Source organism: Ictalurus furcatus, chromosome 8 (genome assembly GCF_023375685.1).
Source record: "Ictalurus furcatus strain D&B chromosome 8, Billie_1.0, whole genome shotgun sequence".
Lineage (NCBI taxonomy): Eukaryota > Metazoa > Chordata > Actinopteri > Siluriformes > Ictaluridae > Ictalurus > Ictalurus furcatus.
Genome location: NC_071262.1, coordinates 25,439,800 through 25,458,428, shown reverse-complemented (window position 1 = coordinate 25,458,428; position 18,629 = coordinate 25,439,800). Strand labels below are relative to the sequence as shown.

Here is an 18,629-nt window from a genome sequence, read left to right as displayed (position 1 = left end):
CAGCTCTGACTGTAGTGTCAGCTGTAATTCAAATCACAGGTTAATATTAATATGCTCGTTCTAATACAGTGTTGTTTCTGTAGTAACAGCTCATTCATAGGGACTTGTATGGCAGATGCTCCACGATAATTTAAGAAGAGGAGCCTATTATTTGAACACTTGGAATCATTGACGTGATGTTTTAGGAAGTTTTATGTAAGAGGGTGGTGTGAATATTACACATTTATAGAAGGAGTCTCCAGTGTCAGTGCTTTGGGACAGTAATTTTTCCTCCATGGGAAAGTACTCATAAGAGTTTATTCTTTGTGGTTTTGGATAACTTGACAAGCATTTTTTTTTGGGGAGAAAAAAAGAGACTGTTGAGAGGGAATGACTGTTTATAGCTGCTCCATTATCTGGCCAAAAGTTTGCGGACACAAATGACACACCTTCCCAGAAGAGTAGAGGTTATTATAACAGACTAAATCTGGAATGAAGATGTCTGCCTCGCACCTTCTGGGTTGGGGGTTCGAATCCTGCCTCTGCCCCGTGTGTGTGTGTGTGTGTAGCGTTTGCATGTTCTCCACGGGTTTTGCAGGTTTCCTCCCCAGTCCAAAGACACACGTCGTAGGGTGGTTGGCGTTTCCAAATTCTCCAGGAGGGCATTCCAACCCATGGGATAGGCTCCAGGTTCCCCCATGACCCTGTGTATTATAAGCTATGGAAAATGGATGAATGTTCAAAAAGTACACATGGGTGTGATAACAAGGTGCCAGGTGGATAACTATAAGTGGATAAAAAGTACAATGTGTTCATCCAGTTAGTGCTGGGTAGGCTATAAGAGGAGTAAACTACATGTTTTAAATAATTTTAAAATATTATAAAGTATTATAATTAATGTGTGTGTGAGTGTAAATATAGGATAAACATTTATCCTGCTATTTTACACTGCAGTATGAATGAATAGTGAGAACACTGCTGCCTTGATGCTCATGAACACACACACACACACACACACACACACACACAATTTTCCTCACACTGAAGTGAAAGCGACGTGTGATAAATAATTAACTAAGTAGTTTATTTTCGGAGTGGATGAGTGCGACTACAGCTCTGTGTTCTCCCTGCTCAGCGCGTCTTGACTCGGGGATGAAGTTCGGAGGCTGCGCCCGGCGCTGCGGCTCTACTGGACGGCAGGATGCTCCTCTGAGCTCCGCGAGAAAAACACACATCCGTGCTTCTTCCTTCAGCTCTCTTCACCTGGATGCGGAAGGAAACTAGGCCGCTGTTTACTTGTTTTTAATGATTGGGGTTGTTGTTGTTTGTTTTTTTTTGCCACAAATTTACACCAAAGCGACTCGAATCAATATGCTGAGTCGTTCATTCTAGTTTTGTTGTCTAAACGCGAGTGTATTTTGAACTCCATTAGCCGAGCTAGCTGTGGCTCTCCGTGCTAGTTCCAACTAGCATGCAAAGCCAAACAGTAAATATTTACATTAAATAGTTTTCCTTACACGCAATTTGACCAGTAACATGGAGGGAAATTTAACACGTTAATAAGTTTACAAGATAATTAGCCAAGCTAGCTAGCTAGCTAGCTACCGTTAACGCTGACTGTCAAATTGACTGATTTTCCTATGAGCAGCTAGCTAGCTTAAAAACCAAGCTTGTTGTTAGGATTAATATTCATTTATATTTCAAATTTGACCTAACTAGATATCTATCTAAATTGTAGGTGCTGTCCATCCCTGATAAACGTGAATATAAAGCTGAATATATGTATTACTTAGGATTAATGGATGGCAGTAAGCAGTATTGACTGGATTTCCAGTAGAATGAATGGTACTGATGGAGTTTGGAGAGCCTGAGGAGGGAAGAAGGATTTGTTTGTAAGGCTGTCAACAGCATTTAATGCAGCAAACCGTTTTTCAGACACTCGTTCTGCTGCACAATCGACTAGGAGGGAAAGATTGGACACAATTTGGTTGCATTGGGTTGAACAACAACAACAACCCCCCCCCAAAAAATGGCCCAGGAGGCATTTCCTTTGCATTATCTGGTCTGGAACAATCAGTACTTGGAGCTCGACAGGGAGCTGAAGAAAAAACAGGTAAATCTGTGAAAAGTAAGAGGTGCCCAGTCTTATCCGCTGGTGTGGGTGCAGGTTTTCATTCCACCCAAGCAGAAGCCACACCTTAAGATCAATGGATTAAACAGCTGGAATCAGATCAGCTGTGGCTCCTGCTTGGTTGGAAGGAAAACCTTCACCCACACCGGCGGACAAGATTGGACACCTGCTTAACTGTAACCTTTTGTCTACGTTTTCCGGATACATTTAGATTTTATCCAAAGTGTCTGACCGGATGCAAATTGAGCACGTTCAGGTGTAAGAGCCTCGTTCAGGAACTCAACCCTGGCACCTTGGCTCACTCACAAATCTCTCTACTCCAAACTCTTCTGCTCCAGATTTGGTAAACCGTGTCTTCACGGAGCTCGCTTTGTGCACAGTGGCATTGTCATGCTGGAACTGGTTTGTGCCTCTCGGGTCCAGTGAAGGGAAATTGTAATGCTACAGCAAGCGAAGACTTTCTATACGATGGTGAACATCCAAATTTGTGGCAACGGTTTGGGAACAAACTTTTTTTGGTTGATAAATTGGTGCAAGGGTGCCATTAATGGGAAAGTGGACCCTTGGATTAAAACCTGCAGGGGGAGGGATACAACTGTCCAAAATTTCCATCTGCACTCCAATCATTGCATGCAAATGTGTGTGTGTGTGTGTGTGTGTGTTTATATTTAGCAGGACATGGAGAGTGTAGATCCACGTGGACGTACGCCTCTCGAATTGGCGGTGTGCCTAGGTCATGTAGAGTCCACGCGCGTGCTGTTGCGACATAACGCGGATCCTACAAGCTGCACTGCACGAGGATGGACGGGTGAGACCCGTCCCCACCCCACCTTTTTTAACTTCTGAACCCTGGTGAAGGAACGAGTGTTTGTAGCCATTTATATATTGTTTGTGGAACCTTCTGGATGGTTACAGTAAATCGATCAGGCCGTATCATACAACCCTGTTGTTGATGGTTTTCCTATAAAAGCACAGCATAGGACATCCCCTTAAGGATGCATAGTGGAATGGAAATAGCACTGTTTGCTTTTATACCATGTGTGCAGTGTTACAGGAAGCAGTAAGCACAGGAGACCCTGAGTTAGTGCAGCTGGTCCTCCAGTACAGGGATTTCCGACGAGCCACAGAGAGACTAGCTGGTATTCCTGAGCTTCTCAGCAAGCTGAGACAGGTAAAACTCACTCAGACGCTCGGATCCACTTCGTAGGCACCGTCGTAGTTACCGTTTTTTTTGTACGTTGTATCGCAGGCACGGGATTTCTACGTGGAGATGAAGTGGGAGTTTACGAGCTGGGGTAAGTCCTGAAGCAGTACTCTTCTCAGCACTGATACACAGCACGGACACGATAATCCTCTGGCTCTGTATTGGCCTTGAGCTTTGACTTGAACCATTTCAGCACCCCATGCACTGGACAGCTCCTCGGATGCTGGCCCTCGAAAGATTTCTTCTTCTTCTTTCTCTTCTGCTTCCTTTTCGCAGTGCCTCTGGTGTCGAAAGTGTGTCCGAGCGACGTGTACCGTGTGTGGAAGAGCGGCTCGTGTCTGCGAGTGGACACCACGTTACTGGGTTTTGAGCACATGACCTGGCTCAAGGGCCGCCGCAGCTACATCTTTAAGGGCGGAGGTATGCCGGTCAGAAAGGAATAGAACCGAGCTCTTGATTTGCATTAATGTTGAATTTTGAACAGGTTCCACACGTCTTTCTGCCTTTAGTCTGTGTTATACCAGATTTGTAATTATGCGCATGTAGCAGGTTTCCACTACAGTTTGAGTCTTCCAGATTAAACGTTGTAGCATGATTCGAATGATTATTGGTATTCGTCAATTGATTTAAAAAAATGTTTTTATACAAAACAGGAAGTGATGGTCCTGGAAAGTGAAAATATGTGCAGTATATGATATGATGTGTGTGTGTGTGATCCAGACGGTGGGGCCATGGTGATGGAGGTGGACCACGAGAAGCAGGTGGTGTACACGGAGCCGTTGTCTCTGTCTCCGCGTGACGCGCCGTCCCTCCTCGCTGCCATGCTGCCGTCACAAGAAAACACAGCGCAGAGGCTCACCTCTCCCATCGTCTCCACACACCTTAACACACGCAACATCGCCTTTGAGAGGTATACACATGCACACGCACACACGCACTCCATTCAGTGTCCCTCATCGCCAAAAAAGGGCATCACCACCTGAAGTTGATCATCTTCCAAATACAGCATGCGTTTTTATTCCTCTTATACCTCGATGATTATTTTTGCGTTAATTAAAGAACAACACGGAGTACTTTTTATCCACTTACAGTTACGTTTAATGGTGTGAAACGTCCACAAACCACTATAACAACTATAACCAGTCATTCCCTTCCCAGACTCTCTTTATTCCTCTCTTTCTCCAAAAAAACACGGCTTTCTATGGAAAACCCATAATGAAACCCATAATAGAAACCGCAGCTCACGCTGTTAGAAAACGAACCGACGCCTTCTGACCAATCAGAATCGAGAATTCGGCAGCGGAAATAACGAAAGATCTTTCAGAGGCGCATTTTGTATTGTATTTCTCTCGAAACTAAAGCGTGACATCAGACTCGATGTTTTCAGGAACAAGTCTGGGATTTGGGGCTGGCGCTCGGAGAAGACGGAGCTGGTCAGCGGATACGAGGCAAAGGTTAGACTGATTTACACACTGCTGCTGCTTAATTAGGCACACAACGTGGTTTTGCTTGAACTTCTTTTTAAAATGATATCAAGTGGAAAGTTTAGAGCTCACTGAGATCTCAGACTCACGTGCCGCGTCCCGATTCGCCTACTAATAGTATCCGAGATTAGAATTTGCGCGTCCCAAACTGTAGTATGTTGAAATGAGTATCACAAAGATGGTCTAATATTTCCGGCAGATTTTCAAAGCGTGGATCCGTGGACACTTTTTCAGCTAATATTACCCATAACTCCTTGCACAAGGGAGAAGGAGGAGGAGTTTTGTTACGGTTTACTTCACCGAATTCAACCTGCAAACGTGCCGGACGAGCGTATTTTAAAGAAGCGATGCGTATTTTAGAGAGGCGTAAATGAAACATAAGGAGTAATGGAACGATAGAAGGAATAACGAATGAAGAAAAGCTGAAATGATGAAACGAGGAGTTCTCAACAACGTTCTCTTCGCTACGGTTACATGTTAGGTGTTAGTACGTCCCAGTACTCGCATACTCTTTTGCTACACACTCAAAAATCACAGACGGACTACATCCTTTTAGTGTATAGTATAAGTAGGCGAATTGGTACGCAGGAACTGTCTCTTTAATACACCAGGCGTTTTTATTTTATATAATGTGTAGTAAAATGACATCCAGTGTTTAATGTTAAAGTTAAAACATTTAAAAGTATGATGTTCGGCTATATATTATTCGATGTTATATCAAATAAATCTAAAATAATGTTCAGGTTCATTGTTCAGTAAAAGACTTAGAAGTTGCACTTTGCTGCAAGTGGACCTACTTTGCATGAAAACATGTAATTTTTTTTTTTTTTAATTCCCCCAAAATTTTGTTTTACATCATTTACATACACGGTTTATAAATATTTATGTTCCCGAAATCTCTAAATCTGTGCACTGTTTTTTTTGTTTGTTTTTTTGTTTTTTTTTCCTTCCGATATTCCTTCCATGTTTTGTGTCACGGAAGTTTGTTCTCGTTATCGAACATGTGATTTTTTTTTTTTTCTTCTCTCTGTTTCATTCTTTATATAGTATATCTATATAAGTAACAAGTATAAGTATCACCTCATAATCTGGAAAACACAGTAACACCACATGGTCCTCCAGAATCTGTGACGAGTATTAATTATAGTATTAGTGGTTTTGTCTAGTGACGTTATTGCAACGCTGATAATGTGTTTCGGTATCGACATGAAGGTGTATAGCGCCAGTAATGTGGAGCTGGTGACACGCTCTCGAACTGAACACCTCTCTGATCAGGACAAGTCCAGATGCAAAGGTATACACACACACACACACACACACAAACATACACAAACCCTCATATATACATATATACTCACATGTACACTACGAGTCAAAAGTTTAGACACACTCATTCTTTATTTTTATTTCTTTCTCCACATTTTAGAATAATAATAAAGTCATCAAAACTCTGGAGTAACACAAATGGAGCTACGGGAATTATGTTGTGATAAAAAATTCAAAATAAATCTAAATAATTTAGTATTCTAGCATCTTCAAAGTAGACGCCCCTTTTTGTCGAGAATTTCCAGAAATGTATTCTTGGCGTTTTCTCACCCGATTTCTTGAGGAATTTCCCTGAGATGATTTTTAAACAGTATTAAAGGAGTTCACACCGACGCTGGACGCTTATCGGCTGCTTTTCGGAATATTTCGCTCCGAATCGTCCGTTTAAATAAATATTTTCTGTAAATAAAACGTTAGTTTTCTAATGAAAGAAATGAACATATCGGCACGATTATATTTTTGTCTACGACACCGATTTCAAACATTTAATCACACACCTTCAGATCAAAAGCTTTTGAGATCATGAGAAACATTTCAGTCAGGTGACCACAAACTTCTGACTGGTAGTGTACATACAGTAAATGTACATACACACACAAGTGAAATAATGAACACCGCTTTCAGCCATGTAAATAGCTAAAATTGTGCATTTTCCTTCGTTCGTTCTTTCTTTCTTTCTCTCTCGTCTCCGTCTCCAGGGTCCAGAACTCCTCTTCAGTCTTTCCTTGGAATTGCAGAGCAGCACGTGTCGAACAACGGGGTGAGGATGATTACGTCCTGCATGCTCCACACTCATGCTGTTCTCTAATGATATGTTGTATTAATGCTTCATTCCTCCATTAGCTCTTTATACAGTGAATGTGTATGAAAAGATGTGTGTGTGTGTGTGTTGGTCAGCCAGAAAGCTTGTTTCTCATACTGATTTATTTGTTAAATGGTCTGGGGTTTTTTTTTTTGTTGTTGTTTTTTTTTTACATCCCCTGCGGGAATTTCCTAATTTCCTCACTGGCGCATTGTTGTGGTTGGGAAGCTCTGGTGTAGAGTGCGTCCATCTTGGTCTTAAGGAAAAGTGGAGCTGCAGAAATCGTTACACCCCTGTATTATGGCCAGAGCGCATTAGAGACGTGCATTAGGAACATTAGCGTAGGACTTGCTAGCAGTTTTGGCCTCTGCAATTAGCTAATGTAAAAGGGTCTTAGTAAGTAGATCACATATACAGTAATATACACTGCCACAGTGTAAACAGAGCTAGAGAGAGAATTGCTTTTAGTGTGTCATGAGTGTGGCAGCAAATCTCAGATTATTTCTATTAATCTCTGTACAGACAAAAAGTTTAGAATTGCATAATAGTCATACTGAGAATCCAGGAAAAGGTTCCAGTCTTGTAAGGTGTGAAGTGTGTTGTATAAACATTTAAAGGTGGATTAGTCAAGAATAATTACGATCGTATCTCCAGTGGTTAAGTAGGAGAAGTACAACAACGCTGGAACGATTGAATTTTTTTAATTTACTTTTTATACTTGAACCTGGCTGCAGTGGGGTAGGTGGTTTGTCTTACTTCATTATTTAGATAAGGATGATGAAAGTAGCGTTTGTTTCATTTCATTTTCTCCGTTTTGGAAATGCGCTACTAATGTTTTATACTATTTCACGTCATTAGGTTGCTTTCTTTTTTTTTGGAAGCACAGCCTGGTAAAAGTTTCCGGCTTTGCTGGACGCTTACCAGATTTTTCCATGTTTCCTCCCTGAACAAAGCGAGACATGAGAGATGGGGCGGAGTGAAGTGGTATCGGGGCGTGGCTATAAAAAGACCCGTGCAAACACACTGGAGCTCAGTTTTCCAGATGGGTTTTCTCAAACACACGATATACTCGTGCTGATGCCGTTGCTTCAAACAATTATTTTTGATCATGCTCGACATATTTTCCAGGTTGTTTGAACGAAATTAAAAAAAAAAAAAAATACAACCCCAAATCCAAAAAAGAAAAAAGTCGGGACGCTGTGTGAAATGTAAATAAAAACAGAATGCAATGATTTGCAAATCTCATAAACCCATATGTTATTCATAAACATAAACAGATCAAATGTTTAAACTGAGGAAACTTAAGGAAAAAAATAAGGTAGTCTCAAAAAAGTTGGGACGGGGCAACAAAAGGCTGGGAAAGTAAGTGTTAATAAAAAGAACCAGCTGGAGGTTAGTTGAGAACAGGTCAGTAAGATGTATGATTGGGTATAAAAAGAGTATCTTAGAGAGGAAGGGTGTCTCAGAAGTAAAGATGAGCAGAGGTTCACCAATCTGTGAAAAACTGCGTCTATAATTTATGGAACAATTTCAGAGTAATGTTCCTCAACGTAAAATTGCGAAGAATATTGATGAATAACTCATCATCTACAGTACATAATATCATGATTCTGTAATGGAAATCACTGCATGGGTTCAGAAACACCTCCATTGTCTCATTGTCTGTGAACTCATTGTCTGTGAACACAGTTCGCCGTGCCATCCACAAATGCTGTTTAAAACTCTATCATGCAAAATAGAAGCCATATGTGAACATGAACCAGAAACGCCGCCGTCTTCTCAGGGCCAAAGCTCATTTAAAATGGACTGAGGCAAAGTGGGAAACTGTTCTGTGGTTCAGACGAATCGAAATTTTTAATTCTTTTTGGAAACCATGGATGCCGCGTCCTCTAAACTAAAGAGAACTAAAGAGGAGAGGGACCAGCCAGCTTTTTATCAGCGCTCAGTTCAAACGCCTGCATCTCCGATGGTATGGGGGTGCATTAGTGCCTATCGAATGGGCAGCTTGCACATCTGGAAAGGCACAATCAATGCTGAAAGGTATATACAGGTTTTAGAGCAACATAACATATGCTTCCATCCGGATTCCAACCCATATCTTTACTTCTGAGAGACTCTGCCTTTCCAAGATTTACTTTTTATCCCCAATCATCTTACTGACCTGTTTCCAATTAACCTAATTAGTTGCAAAATGTTCCTCCAGCTGTTTCTTTTTAGTAACGCTTACTTTTCCAGCCTTTTGTTGCCCCCGTCTCAACTTTTTTGAGACGTGTTCCAGCCAACGAATTCAAAATGACCTTATTTTTTCCCTTAAAATGGTACATTTACCCAGTTTAAACCTCCGATACGTTTTCTATGCCCTGTCGTGAATAACGCACAGGTTTATGAGATTTGCACATCCTTGCATTCTGTTTTTATTTACATTTTACACAGCGTCCCAACTTTTTTTTGAATTGGAGTTGTAAGTAAGTAAATAAATAAATCACCTATTGCACCTTTTAAAATATGAATTATTCTACGCTGTGGTTCACTTTCCCCCCAACCATACATCATTTAATGTCAACCTAAATGCTTTATAGATGTTCTGGATCTCGATTCACTGGCTGCTTGCCGTCATGCTTGTTCTTCCAGAGTCAGGTATCTCAGTGTGCCAGTCCTAATAACCCGACAGACATCACGGCCGAGGAGTACTTCGACCCTGAGTTCAACCTGAACGGCAGAGACATCGGCAGGCCCATCGAGCTCACCAGCAAGGTGCAGAGGTACTGAAAACCAGCAGGCACATCTTGTTCTCTATTCTCTAGCACGCTGTGTGTCTTATAACCTGTGTATGTTCTCTGTTTTAGGTTTAAGGCCACGTTGTGGTTAAGTGAGGCCCACCCTCTTTCACTGGCTGAGCAGGTGACACCCATTATTGATCTCATGGCTATTTCTAATGCTCACTTTGCTAAACTGCGTGACTTCATCACCCTGCGCCTGCCACCTGGCTTCCCTGTGAAGATAGGTGAGAGACAGTAGCTGTGGTACGATCCTACTGATGCTAGATTCAGGATGCCTTTACACATATTAGTCTGTTTGTTGATTCTGAATGTTCCTCTGATTTGGACTCTGAAAGCAGATTAATGTGTGGAGGGGGAGTGCACATTATTTGAATTATATATGTTGGATATCATGATCTATTACAGTTGAGGTCATAAGTTTACATAAGCCTGTCAGAATCTGCAAAAGGTTAATAATTAAAAAGAAATAAAATAAGACGGATCATACAAATTGCGTTTAGTTGTTTATTTAGCGCTGCCCTGAATGAACTATTTCACAGAACAGATATTTACATGTAGTCCACAAGACACAATAATAACTGAGTTTACACAAATGAACCACTTCAAAAGTTTACACACGCTCGATTCTTAATCCCGTGTGTCGTTACCTGGATGTGTTTATGTTTTGTGAGAGTTCTTCACGAGTCCCGTGTTTGTCCTGAGCAGTTAAACTGCCCACTGTTCTTCAGAAAAATCCTCCAGGTCCTGCACTTTCTTCACTTTTAACAGCGGCTATATGATGTCGAGATCCATCTTTTCACACTGAGGACGACTGAGGGACTCGTACACGACTATTACAAAAGGTGCAAACGTTCACTGATGCTCAAGAAGGCAACATGATATAGGATTAAGAGCCAGGGGGGTGTAAACTTCTGAACAGGATGATCAGTGTAAATTATTTTATTTAAAGGACTTTTTTTTCCATATAGTACTGTCCTTCAGAAGCTACAGAAGATATTTACATGTTTCCCAGAAGACAAAATAATAACAATTTACACCGATCATCCTGTTCAGAAGTTTACACCCCCCCTGGCTCTTAATCCTATATCGTGGTGCCTTCTTGAGCATCAGTGAACGTTTGCACCTTTTGTAATAGTCGTGTATGAGTCCCTCAGTCGTCCTCAGTGTGAAAAGATGGATCTCGACATCATATAGCCGCCGTTAAAAGGAAAGGAATCAAATATGTAGAAGATGCTGGAAAAGTGAAGAATGTGCAGGACCTGGAGGATTTTTCTGAAGAACAGTGGGCAGTTTAACCACTCAGGACAAACAAGGGACTCGTGAAGAACTCCCACAAAACATAAACACATCCAGGTAACGACACACGGGATTAAGAATCGAGCGTGTGTAAACTTTTGAAGTGGTTCATTTGTGTAAACTCAGTTATTATTGTGTCTGGTTGACTATATGTAAACATCTGTAACGTGAAATAGTTTATACAGGGCAGCACTTAATGATCCCTCTTATTATTATTTTTAAATTATTGATGTGCATGTCGTATAAACTTATGACCGCAGCTGTATATAACCAGTGATTGGTACATGACTAAACAAGGTTATACAATTCCAGCTCCCTAGACGTACTGCTCTTAGATATTTCAGCAAGCTTTGTGTCTTTATAAGTTGTCTCACCGTTTTTACCTTCCAGAGATCCCTATCTTCCATGTACTGAATGCACGGGTGACCTTCAGTAACCTGTGCGGCTGCGACGAGCCGGTCAGCTCCGTTACCGTGCACTCGCCCGAAGGAGCCACCGATGCAGGTACGACCGCTTTTTAATCCTCGCCAATCATGTCAAGTTAATACTAATGATACGTGTTGTTCGTTTTTTAATGGAGTTTATTTTACATGACTTGCATTGACATTTATTAATGAATCAAATGCTTTAATACAAAGCGACGTACAGATGAAGGAGTTGAGGGTTAAGGGTTCTTGCAGGGTTCTACAGTGGGAGATTAAAACTCACACCCTCTTGGTGGCAGAATCCTAACCCTTTGAATTACAGATCAGGTTAAGTTAATGATTCCTGAGCCTAATAGCACTTTTCAAGCTAGACGGTGCAACATGTCACACACAACCCTCGACACTGATGCTATTTCCACTGCCACATGGGCCATGATGTGCTCAAGTACCCATGCTAAATTTGGTTACCCTTCTTGCCCAAGTACCACGTGAACCGAGTATGAACTAAAAATAACGCAGGCCACTGATTAATCAAATAGTCACCAAGAAGACCTGATTAATGTCTCTGACTGAAGTCACTTTAATACCTTCAGCAGAATGCTAGTGTAGTGTCTGTGCCAGATTCTCACCCTTATCAAAAAAACTAAAAAGGTTCTGGCTGATTTAACAGGCAACATCAGTTTTAGGGGCCATTCACATGTCACGCCTCAAAACACGTGGAAAACACGTCCGCGCCGCTTTCACATTCTTTCTGAAACGCTCGGGAGCTTGTGCTCCCGTGGTTTCTACCATTGCTAGGCAACCACGAGCTGCGCTCTCCATGACGACGAGGAAGTTTTAGCACAGGATGGATTTTTCAGCACCGCAAATCCCTTGCACTAGCTCTGCTACTAGATTTATTTATGGAGCGGAGAGAAAAATAAAACCCCCGCCGTGTTTGGATTGCACCCCATCCTTCAAGCACGTACAGTAGAAAACACGGAGAATTTCACCGACTAATCCAATCCAAGAGCTCCGTCTGAATAATAGGCGCTTGACAAATCGGACAGCCCTGGGTATCCCTGTACGGCTATGATCAGCTGTTCCTCCATCTCGGCTGAGCTTTCAATGTTGCTTACGGAAAGGGTGAAGCTGATTGGTTGGTTCTTGTCACGTGACCTGCGGTGCGCTTGCGGCATTCTGAAAAGTTGGGGGGTTTTTTCATCTTGAAAAACGAGCGTGTCACACCGCATGAGCGTCGCAATGGTGTCACTCTCTATGAGTTTTATATATATATAAATATATATATATGTATATAATGAACTTGAGCATGCAAATGATGCTATATGTGAACGGCCCCTTAAACAGCAGTTTAATGTCCTCAGATTTTATTTACATGGACCCACGGTGGCACAGCAGGTTACGTTCCTGCCTCACAGCTCCAGAATCTCCGGTTCTCTCCTGAGCTCATGTTAAGATAAGATAAGATAATACTTTATTAATCCGCAGACGGAGAAAGTAGGGACGTGTTGCATTCTGTGTTGAGGTTCTGTGCATGTTCTCCCCATGAAACTCAACCTGGGTTTCCTCTGGGTTCTCTGTTTTTCCTCCCACTGTCCAAAATGTTTTGGTGGATTGTCTATCTTAAATCGCACATATCTGTGAATGTGCCCCCGGCGTCTCATTCAGGGTGTGACCTCTCCTCACGCACCGGTATTCCCGGGATAGACTCCAGATCCACCGTGATCCTGATCAGGATAAACAGTTAAAACTGGTTAAACATTTTATTATCAGTATTTTAGCTTCATCTTACATCTTCACGTCTTCCCCTTGATCCAAGTCAAATACAGCATTTTCTAGTTAGGGCGATATTACAAATACCTTCCTGTTCACTTTACTTACACTCTGTATTTACATTTACATTACATTTATTCATTTAGCAGACGCTTTTATCCAAAGCGTCTTACAAATGAGAAAATACAAGCAAACGTATACTATATCCTATATACTACAGGATACAACATAAAGGAACTGAATGCTCTACCTAGTGCACTCACATGTAGGGTAGAAAGTTAACAGATGCACGGCTTATTGTGAGTTTTTGGCTTTAAAAAAAATAATAATCTGGTATGGTTTGCACTCAAATGTGTGGATTTTTCCTAAAGTGTTGGCACACTTGACTGTGCTTGGGCGCAACCATTAAGCGAACGTTTTTTTTTAACTGTACGTTCGCTAAAGATGAATGTATTGTCATGTTTGCATCTGCATGCATCTCATCCCGTTCCGTTAATTCAGACTTACTGACGCAAATCCATTTTAGTAGAATATTATTACTTGTAGCACATGATAACCTCCAGAGAAACTGTGTGAACGTGACGCATGCATTCAGCAGGTAGTCCTGGGTTTGCCCTGCTGTTTAGCGGAGAAGCGCTGTCAGGAACGACTTTAACTGCAGAGCAGATACAGCTATCGTGATTTAAGTAAATATTTACAGTAGTTATTGAATCTTATTCAACGTAGCTTACTTTGATAGGACTCGTATAGGAAAGAGAAGCCTTTATATACTGTATATTTTTGAGAGTATGATTTGTTTGCTATGGAAACTTCACTGCGCTTTCAGGTCAGAGCCCTCCCCTCCTGCACTGCGAGGTGGACCCGTCTGTGTTCGAGCCTCCGGCAGATTACACGACGCTCGGTCCGGGCCGTAACGAGCCTCTGAGAGACGAGGATGATAACCTGCTGCAGTTCGCCATTCAGCAGAGTTTGCTGGACGCAGGGACGGAAAGTGATCAGGTAACCCGTACTCTCGTTGTCCTGTAACCCTTCGGTCTGATTTATCAGTATCAAATAAACAAAGGCATATAGATTCATGGTGTGACACAACTAAAGCCCTTTCTCATATGTAATAAAAGTGAATACAGAAAGAATAACGGAGGCTTTGTAAAAAAAAATTCTTCTCTGTCTATCACCCAAAAGAGGTGATGGATTGGATTGCTCCTCTGGAGGAACCTCTACAACAAAGCCTTTCTTTAAGTATCCCCGAGGAACCCTGTTTTCTAATTGTTCACAGCTGCGATGCGCATTCACTACCGAGCATCTCAGGGGGATTCCTCAAGAAATCGGGTGAGAAAACGCCAAGAATACATTTCTGGAAATTCTAAGCAAAAAGGGCGTCTACTTTTGATTCATTTTGGATTTTTTTAATCACAACATAATTCCCATAGTTTCATTTGTGTTACTCCAGAGTTTTTGATGACTTTATTATTATTATAAAATGTGGGGGAAAGAAATTAAATAAAAGCTTGAGTGTCATGTAGTGTACATGTCACTGATTGTTTTCCCCCCAGACACACCCAATTAAACCATGTGGGGTATGTAAATAGTGCTTTTATTTGACTTTATCTGACTTTTATTTTGATAGCAATGGAAACACAAAAAGAAAAAAACGTTTCTGAAGCAGAAAACATTAGCCGCTTCGAATATCCCTACTATACAGTAGGTGAAAAGCAGTACACTGTATGAGTAGCACTGAGAATTCTCAGTATTCGTAAAACAGTAGGTGAGAAATCCCTGGATGACCTACTGCTTCTGCTGAGATTCTGCAGTATGGAACCAGTGGACACTGCGCTATCCCATAAGGCAACGGGACTGGCGCGAAACAGCGGAGGTTTTTGCGGTTATTATGGTCACACGACCGTGCCAACGCCACGGATGTAGTATATTCGGATTGTATTCATACTACACTCGTATACTGATCAGTACGTACCAAATCAACGGCCGAGCATGTTGCAGTCAATTGAGTTGTTTTTTTTTGTTTTTTTTTCTCCCCAGCTACCATGTCGTCCTCCTTCGCCGTTAGACACGCTATTTGGGGAAATACCTCCTGTGTGTCAGCTTTGGTTCTGAAATGTGCCTGTAGCCAAAGCTTCCAATGTTTGAAGGGACTTTTACATACACGTGTATGCCTCATTTTCTTCTCTAATGAAGCAGTACGGTTTCAAAAAGAATGTTTCTGCTGATATGTCACTTAGCTAAGGAAACCTTGAACATCCTGCAAAGCGAGATAAGCCATTCTGCATTGATTAATACCTCAGATCTGTTTGCCTTTTATCTGCTTTTATACTGTTTGGGATGAAAAGTTGCATGAAACGCGATTTATGTGCACGTGCAACATGAATACTTCTGCAAGGCACTTTATTAATCATCCCTTCCTTGACGTTTTCTACATCTTGCAGTGTTACAACCTGTAATTGGAGCTTAATTGGCTATATTTTTACCGTTTGGCTTGCTTTAACATTTGAAGGCGCAAAAACGATTATTTTACCCTGAGAGAAAAGTTAATTAAACAACAACAACAACAAAAAAAGCATTTGTGGGTGGCATAAATATTCACCCCTCTGGGTCAGTACTTTGTAGGACCACCTTTGGCCACATGTCTCTTGCAGACATGAGCAAGTTTTCTTCTAGGATTATCACTTTCTGTTTGTCATCATTTGCCCTTAACCCTATCCGGTTTCCTAGCCCCTAGCAATAAAAAGCCTCACTAAAACACGATGCTCCCACCACCATGCTTCATTATGTGGCTGTCATGTCAGTCAACCCCCATTCCCATCAGATCAGATGGACACTAATCTGATTCGTGGGCTTTAACTGGGCCGTTCTATCACAGGTTCTTGGGTTCGAATCACTTCAGTATAGCTTTGGCAGTAGCTTAGGGTTGTTGTTGTCCTGGTGGAAGGTGGGCATGGACCCCAGTCTCACATTTCTTGCAGACTGGAACAGGATTTCTTTTAGGACTACTCTGTATTTCATCCATTTTGCCCTCAACCCTGACCAGTTTCTGGGTTCCTGCTGATGAAAAGCGTTGCCAGAAAATGATGCTACCACCACCATGCTTCATACTTCACACTAGACTGGAAAAACGTGTTCTTCTAGGATTGCCCTGTATTTTGATACCATTTGGATCAGTAAAAATTTATTATACACCGTTTTTTTTTTTCCCCCACACAAGACATGCTGGTGTTGGTATAAAGGAGCTATAAATATACCTAACTAGTTATTTTTATTTCTTCAGGTGACCATATGGGAGGCTCTCACGAACACTCGTCCAGTGTCTTCTCAGCCTCCGCTTTACGAGGAGGACTCCCAGCTCGAGCGGTGTGTGTGTGTGTGTGTGTGTGTGTGTGTGTGTGTTTTGGATCAAGAGCATCTCCAGATTGAATTTTGATGTATTCTCATGCTAGAGTGTCTGTAATGCCTGTACGTGTAACACTTCCTGTGTTTGTCTGATAGGGCGATCCAGGAGTCCCTGTCTCTGTCATTGGCTGGGGGAGAAAGTGGGGAAGCTCCTGCTCAGTCTCCGCCAGGTTCCTCACCCGACCAAGCCCTCAACTCTCCACCTTCCTACAACTCGTTGGTTGATCCGCGGGTAACTGGGGCGTTTGCCATAGCAACCAGCTTTGACGAGCAGCTGCGTCTGGCGATGGAGCTTTCGTGCAGAGAGCAGGAGGAGCTGGACAGGTGAGGAAGGAGGGAATGTAGAAATGACAGGTAGAGGTATCGCTTAAATGTTTACACTGACCAGTGATTTGTTCTGCGACAGGAAAAGAAGAGAAGAGGAGGAGGAGCTTGAAAGGATAATACAGCTGTCACTCACAGAGAAGTGACTACACTAACAGTATCAAAAAGCTTAATTTATTATTATTTGTGCTTTTTTTCCTGCAGTGTTAGATTATTATATAAGATTCATGCTTCTTTTTTTTTTATTTGAAATGGGACAGAGGGCTTAATCAAGAGATCAGAGCGAGAGAGAAATGGAGGAGTACCACTTTATGAAAGAAAGCACATGAATGAATAACATCAATCCATGAGCATGGCAAGACAATGTCAATGATATCCTCTCAATCTCTGTCATCGTTCTGAGTGAAAATGTTCAAACGTTATGTTTATTACACAATACTGATAATGTGAATATGAAATGATAACTATGGCGATGCATAAAGTGATCAAAAAAAATTATTGCATAAAATGAGTTAAATATGTTGGCTAACAAACATGTGAGAATAATTATTAAATGTATCTGAAACACTTTCACAATCTTCGGTGATTTTTATTCATGTCCGTGTTTGCTTCTCGTCCTTGTCCTGAAACTATAATCAAATGCTTTTTCTATCATTACAACCTGAAAATGAAATAGACTTGTTTAGGGATGTTTACTATTTGATTTACACAATATGTCTTAACAATTGCACATTTTTGGTGACACAACCATTATTTAATCAAAAAGAAGACCTTTTTTGGTTGTACAAGCATTCTGATGCTACCACCCTCATGCTTCACGTCTCAGATTAATGAGCAGTGCTGGGTTTCATCCAAACCTACCACTTTGTGCCAAATGAAAATTCAATTTCGGTCTCATCAGACCAGAGAACCGTCTCCGTCATGCAAACTCCAAACAGCTAATGGTGTTTTCATTCTTTATTTATTTATTTTTATTTCTCATCGCTAGCAAATGAATTGCACCCAGTCACTGGAGGAGTGGGATATAATTGGCAGGTTCTTAGCCTGACAGCACATTGTAAAAATAAATTTAAAAAAAAAAAGTCATTTGTTAAACGGACGACTCGGAGCGAAATATTCCGAAAAGCAGGCGATAAGAGCCCAGCGTCGGTGTGAACTCCTTTAATACTGTTTAAAAAGCATCTCAGGGAAATTCCTCAAGAAATCGCCAAGAATACATTTCTGGAAATTCTAGACAAAAAAGGCGTTTACTTTGAAGATGCTGAAATATTAAATTATTTAGATTTATTTTGGATTTTTTTTATCACTACATAATTCCCATAGTTCCATTTGTGTTACTCTAGAGTTTTCATGACTTTATTATTATTCTAAAATGTGAAAGAATAAAAATAAAGGATGAGTGTGCCTAAACTTTTGACCGGTAGTGTAGATATATAAAATATATAAACTAAGTATACAAAATTTTACAAGACATTTTGCTTAAAAAAAAAACAAAAAAAAAAGGAGACGTTTGGGGACAAGCTGTAGATATGTAGCCTACCTAAAGTCTGCTGCTGTAATCGTAAAGACTTTCCTGTGCTGAAGACATTTATTCACAATATATTCATACAGAACCTCCTTTCAACACACGCAGTACTTTTTGACATTACAATACACGATTATGGAAGAGTAATGATCTATAATCACACTATCCAGTTACACCC

At 41.2% G+C, this 18,629-nt stretch overlaps 1 protein-coding gene across 2 annotated transcripts; it reads left to right on the top strand.

The window, feature by feature from the left end:
• Positions 1-831: 831 nt before the first annotated feature.
• Positions 832-17,496, top strand: ankrd13d (ankyrin repeat domain 13 family, member D). 2 transcript variants are annotated; one of them, XM_053631727.1, is made up of 16 exons: positions 832-2,092; positions 2,786-2,918; positions 3,157-3,281; positions 3,360-3,405; positions 3,591-3,734; positions 4,035-4,224; positions 4,702-4,768; positions 6,011-6,092; positions 6,823-6,884; positions 9,558-9,688; positions 9,773-9,930; positions 11,393-11,506; positions 14,027-14,199; positions 16,481-16,563; positions 16,699-16,926; positions 17,009-17,496. In XM_053631727.1, exons 1-16 carry the CDS (start codon positions 2,009-2,011, stop codon positions 17,070-17,072), a joined length of 1,884 nt encoding a protein of 627 aa, XP_053487702.1. In that variant the 5' UTR covers positions 832-2,008; the 3' UTR covers positions 17,073-17,496. The 2 variants fall into 2 exon arrangements, with proteins under 2 accessions (XP_053487702.1, XP_053487701.1); XM_053631726.1 differs by having other exon boundaries at positions 2,783-2,918.
• Positions 17,497-18,629: the final 1,133 nt, after the last annotated feature.